The sequence below is a fragment of the Tupaia chinensis genome, unplaced genomic scaffold, assembly GCF_000334495.1.
Source record: "Tupaia chinensis unplaced genomic scaffold, TupChi_1.0 Scaffold000063_1, whole genome shotgun sequence".
Lineage (NCBI taxonomy): Eukaryota > Metazoa > Chordata > Mammalia > Scandentia > Tupaiidae > Tupaia > Tupaia belangeri.
Window position 1 is genome coordinate 2,948,165 of NW_006159521.1, and position 6,156 is coordinate 2,954,320.

General features: G+C 47.1%; 1 protein-coding gene across 1 annotated transcript in view; it reads right to left on the minus strand.

The window, feature by feature from the left end:
• The window catches only part of TLN2 (talin 2), a gene marked incomplete in the record, with an annotated part of 559,462 nt that overhangs the window by 85,485 nt on the left and 467,821 nt on the right, over positions 1-6,156 (minus strand). The window contains 3 exon segments of the mRNA XM_014593350.2: positions 1,108-1,209; positions 3,971-4,103; positions 5,511-5,692. Coding sequence (XP_014448836.1) covers positions 1,108-1,209; positions 3,971-4,103; positions 5,511-5,692 — 417 coding nt within the window.

Below are 6,156 nucleotides of genomic sequence, written 5' to 3' on the forward strand. Positions count from 1 at the left end.
CAGCAGGAAGGTTAGTAGGCCCTTAAGCTAGTCTGTGATTTGAAAAAGCAAGAATATTGATTTTTCTAAAATCAATGCCTGCAGAGAAGGTTTTGGCGACTGCATTTCTTGATATGCACATCGATACTGGCAGCTGCACTGATAAATGCTAGGATACCCTAAGGGTCATTCAGAATCCAATTTCTGGCCTCTTCCTACTGAGGCACAGACTGCGTGGTGAGCCAACTATTCTTGAAGGACTGGCAAAATGAACCCCCAAAATGCAAAACCCTTTGGCTCTTAAAACAACATGAGTATAAACTCTGAGTTGAATGACTCCTTTGAAGAGCCAGAGAGGAAGGCTCTGGCTGTCCCCAGTGAGGGTGGCTTATTTCTCATGTATAAGAAGAGACACATTTTGAAAACCACAGAAGAACAATATCCCCACAAACACACCAGAATGGGGCAAAACAGGCAGACTTCAGGCTACAAGTGTCAGCTTCAGTCTCTAGTTTATTACAGCCAAGGTGGAGAGCAACAGGTGACTATAAATGCCTTGCTGGCTGAAAAGTCTGACCATGGGCCAACAGGTGGCATAGTGGTAAAGGCACTGGACACCCACATGGTTGACTATGGTTTGAATCCTGGATTGGTGGCTTGAAACTGAAGCTGAGCAGCCATGCATGTGTGCCCAAAATCTCAAGGAAAAAAATGAATCCTGGATTGGTGGCTTGAAACTGAAGCCGAGCAGCCACGCATGTGTGCCCAAAATGTCAAGGAAAAAAAAAAAAATGGAGGAGAAGAGACTGCAGTGTGGCCTTCCCCCCAGGGGGTAATTTCTCACTTTCGGTCTCTCTGTCTCTACAATGAGTGCACATACTCTACAGCAAAAATCTCTTTCTCAAAAAAAAAAAAAAAAATTCTGACTACAACCAGAAACACCTCTGGGTATTGCTCATCTTTGAGAAGAAGCCAGAGGAAGGCCAAGTACTATTTTCTGCAGTTTAAGCCGGCACTGGACCTAGGCACGACACTCAGCACCGCAGACTTTCAGGAACAATAACCGCAAGGTGGATAAAGCCCCCTCTCTCGTGAACACATGCAGGCTCTAGCAGGACCCCTTGTTACCTTATGTCCCAGCTGTGCTGCTTCTCCCCGAGCTGCTGTGGCGATGGGATCGATCAGGTGCCCGATTTCCTGGACCACCGAAGTCAGCTGCTCCTGCAGGGCCTGAAAAGGAGAGAACTGTCAAGTGCGACCCACGGTGGTTCCCACAGAGCCACCACCATTTGAAAAGGTCCACATGAAAAGCAAGCAAGGCCATAAGAAACAGGTATGAGAACACCTGGGTGCATGCCTTCAAGCCCCGTCCCCTGCCCTTCTCAGAGATGCCTCAGTATCCCTTGGCTGACCTCCCTGTAGTTTCTCTAAGACAGCAAAAAGGCAAGCCCGAGAGAGGCTTTTCTCCCTGGTTTTTCACGTGCACCGGCCCTGACGACTGATACTACTGGTGTCTTTGCTTTGGGTCATTCGGCACAATTACTGGAAATGTGGAACAGCCGTGGCTTTCCAAGAAGGAAAGACCATTTTGTCCAGATGGAGACAGCTAATGGAGGGGTCAGAGGGTACATGCAGGTTGTTACGTTCTCAGAACTTAAGGAGGGAGGGGAGCAGAGAGTGACATAAACGTGAGATCAGCTTTTGGAAGACAGGCCTACTGTCCCAACAGTGCCCTGTGAAAACGCCAGGGGAGATGCCCCCGAGCTCAGCCAGACTCTCGGTTCACTGTACTTGCTGGTGTGCATGCGACACTTCTGGAAATGGCACCCTTAAGGAATTTCTTCCTAGGTTTGAGAGAAGGTTTAAACTCTCTCCTCCAAAGAACTGAGCCCACAGTGTAGAGAGGCAGGGCAAGATAGCTAGACAATGCCAGGAGCGTGAGAGGTGGGGAAGGCAAGGCTGGAGATTATCGACCAGTGGCAAGAAAGTCAGCTCCCTTTGTCCAGAAGCCTTCACAGGAGCTTCTCTTGATCCACTCAGGAGTCACAGATCAGAACAGGGGACATTTAGGTTTGCACACACCAGCAAGGAATTAGGTGGTTCCTAACAATGTGACAATGTCCTGCTCGGGACAGAAATGAGACTTCTAGTCGTTGTTTTTTCCCCACTGGATAATGCTTTAAGTGGGCAGAAAGGCTCTGGGTAGAGTTTACTCAATGAGAGTTGCAGCCAAGCACGCAAACTAGAAAACAAAATCCGGGAAAAGAAAAAGGAAAAAGAGACACAGAGAGACACAGGGGCAGATGAAGAGAACCTCCCCCCAAAAGCCCAAGAGCCAAAGTCTAAAAGTTTATCAGCTATTTATTAATCATCTTCATATTCATGATGTGATTATAGTCAAGAGTGCAAGAATATTCTGGCAACATAGTCTCCTTATAGCTGGCTTATCAAACTAAATATGGTATAATTAGGAAACACGTACAATTAAAGGGGAGGAATTTCTATCCCAGTGTGGAAGTCGAGACAGAGGACCTGCTTTTGGGAGGGATGAAGGTCCCAGGGGAACTTTTGGTTGCTGGTTATCTTTGCTTTTTGACCTTGGTGTTCATTAAAGGGTATGTTCAGTTGATGATAATTCATCGAGGACCCCTACACCCATGAACACGTTTCTGTCTGCATATTACACTTTTATTTTTTTTTTAGAGGTTTTTGTCTTAGGGTGTGTGTGCTCACCAGAGAGACAGAGAGACAGAGATAGTGAGAGGGAAAGTGAGAAATCACTCCCCAGGGAGGAGGGCCACAACCAAATCCTTTCTCCTCCTGGGATCTTGGGTACACACATGTGCTTGGAGTGATTTTCAAGCCACCGCATCTGAGACTCAAACCTTGGTTGGCCATGTGGGAGTCCAGTGATGTAACTACAATGTCATATGCTGGCTACCTGCATTTTACTCTTCAGTAACAGGTTAGGAATAATAACTCCAGCTTTCCACCCAAGATGGAGTTATTTCCCTAGAAATGGATGGGAGTCAAGTAGCTTTATTAATAGAAAAGAGCACTATCGGGACCAGCAGGTGTGTGGTGGCTAAGGCACTGGACACTCCCACATGGCCGACCATGGTTCGAGTCACAGACCTGGTGGCTTGCTTTCTCACTTTCTCTTTCTCTGTCTCTCTCTGTGTCTCACTCTGGTCAAATTAAGAAAAAAATGAATAAATAAATAAAATAATTAAAAATAAAAAGGAACAATACCAACTCTGGGCCCACGGCTCAGAGACAGGGGCCAAAGCTCCTTGTTAATGAATTCAGTGGCACTAAGGTAAACATCAGGAAGCGTCCATATTTTGTGTGTCAGGCGCTGCCTTTGCAATAGAGAAAGCAGCATGAATCAGGAGGCTTTGCACAGGTCACAGAAATATCTCCAAGGATGAAAACCAGGAAGACTGTATTCTGAACTGTGAAAAGGCCAGCAAGAAAGGACAAAGTGGCTCTAAAGTAATATAGAATGCAAAGGACCCCCAAATACTACATATTGAATAACTGAGGGCAGAATCCCTGCTCTCTGAATGGGCCGAACGCATTGGAGTTTAACGGTAAGTCCATCGACAAGTGTGTTAACGAAGTACGATGGCAGAGAAACGTACCAAGGTGCTATGCCTGGGCCTGTTGAACTCAGTGTGGCAGCCCTGCCTCATCAACACATACTAAATTGTCCGGCATTTATCTTCTGCCAGTTTTTGATCACACTTGGACTCTCCACCCTAGCAGGATATGAATTCCTTTCCCGGGATGTCCTTCTCTACTCAGCATTGCCCCCCCACAACCCTCCCCACAAAAAGCCTCCCTGGGTTGGTTCCATTGGGGAAGGCTGTCCAATGAAACTCCAGCAGCAGAAACTTTTGGGTTCTACTTCCTTCATCTCCCAAAACTTGATGCCAAAGTTCTTCAACACCTCAGAGGCCTCAGAGCCAGCCACATTGCCCCAGCTTACCTCCACAGAGATGTCATCCCTCGTGGCCAGGCTCTGACTGACAGCTGCTAATGAGGCCTGCTCGATGTCCCGGATACACCGGTTGATGCCATCGATAGAGTAGTCACACTCCCTCTGCCCAGGGGCCTTGTCCCTGCAAGGGACAAGGGGACAATACAAGTCACGTAGTCTCCATAGAGCTCTGCCACCTCACCGTACATTGGTGGGCCAGCAGCCCTGTCAACCTCCTACCCACTCCATCACTTTAACCAAGGAGTGAATCCCTGACCCCTGCTTGGCAAGTCCTCCCTGCACAGCCACACGTTTCTTAATGTAACACTTGATAACTCTATTTCCGGTGGAAAGGACATGGTATTGCCCTCCACCTCAGGCTGATGCCAGGCAGCCACAAAAGAAACAATTTGGACTTGGACTCTATCCGCTGGCTTAAGCAAAGGCCCTTACTATTATTTTATTTTATTTTATTTTGGAGAGGTTTTCGCTATAGGGCACATGTGCTCGCCAGACAGACAGAGAGAGACATAGAGACAGAAAGTGAGAAATCACCCCCCAGGGGGGATGGTCACGCCACAATCCCTTCTCCTCCATTCTCCTCTCGGGATCTTGGGCACGCACGCACATGTGCCCGGCGTGAGTTCTAAGCCACTGGGTCCGGGACGTGAACCGCGGTGGACTACGTGGGAGTCCAGCGACATAACCACTACGCTAACTGCTGGTTCCCCTTACTATTATTTTTTAAAGGTCAGTGCCAGGCCCTTACTATTATTTTTTAAAGGTCAGTACCATTTCAGCACAAACACATTATGCTCCTTACACAGCATGCTAGTCGCAAGTCCTGGACTACAGCAGGAGTTACGATATTTAGTGGAATTTTCTTTACCGGCATTAAGAAAAAGTTAACTGTGGTTTGGAGGTTTAAAAGCGACCGGCAAACATAACTAAGGAAGGAGACGCATTCCAGGTTGTAGGATAATTAGCTTTGGTCAACTTCAGAAATGTGGTATCTACTCAGGGAATATTTTCTCGAGTACTTGCCTATCACCCAGTAGGTTAGAGATGCCAACCGTTACTGCAGGCCCTAGAATATTCTTTTGGTCTTCTTATCAAACTAAAGGAAAACCCAAATCCTGTTAAACAAACACTGGTGGCTCTTTGCTAAGCCCACTAGGTACAGACGATGAGGTACAAGCGTGGAAAGAGCTGGGACTAGAGTCTGGGGATGACCTTGAGAATGTCAACTAAATCCTTTGTGCCTGTTTTTCATCAGTAAGATGGAAACAATGGCATTTTTTACCTTACGAGGTTGTTCTGATGAATAAACAAGGTAATATAGATAAAACGCGTAGAATAGGATCTGGCTACAGGAAGCACTTAAGTTAGCTATTATTACCATGACTGGTACTGCCATTGGCCCCAAAGAGACGAAGAAAAAGAGGATGATAATGATCAATATGACTACTAAGTAAAAAAGTCTGGTGGGTTATTCCCTTCCTGCCCTGTTCAGTTGCAGGTGGGAGCAAACTCGGGATGTGAAACTGACCTGATAGAGGTGATGAGACTCTTGATGGAGTCAGACACAGTGTGGGAATGGCCAGCCAGCACGGACCAGGTGGGTGGGTCTTTGGGGTTGATGGCCAGAGAGCGTGCAGTGCGGATGAGGTATGAGGAGCTCTCCAGCATAGTCTTGGCTGAGACCAGGATTGGTTCCTGAGCCTGGGACCCCTGAAACCGAAGAGCAGAGAGGTCAAGGGTAAGAGGCATAGACATGGGTAAATAAGGTGGGCCCTAGAAAGCCTGTTTTTTGGTCAGATCACCACTTCTGTCCTTTGGAAGAAAACACAGAGGGTGGGAAACCAGGGGGCAGGATTACACAGGGACAAGATGATGGAGACTTGAGCCTGCGTCTGCTTCTTAAAAAGTATTTTTGAGGTGACACCTTCCAAGAAAGAACAGGCCCAAACCTATGCAGAGATTGTTCTCAACACATAAAGCTGTTAGTTCTCAAGAGATGGAGTCGCTGAGCTTCATACTTCTGTGCATGTAACATCACTGACAGTAACAACAGTATCCTACATATTGACAGGGAGCGTTCTAAATATTCATATTCATTTTCGGTGTCATAGAAAGCTAGCCAAAGACTCCACTGTTACCTGCGTGGTGAAGGCTCCCTACCTCGGAACTGATCT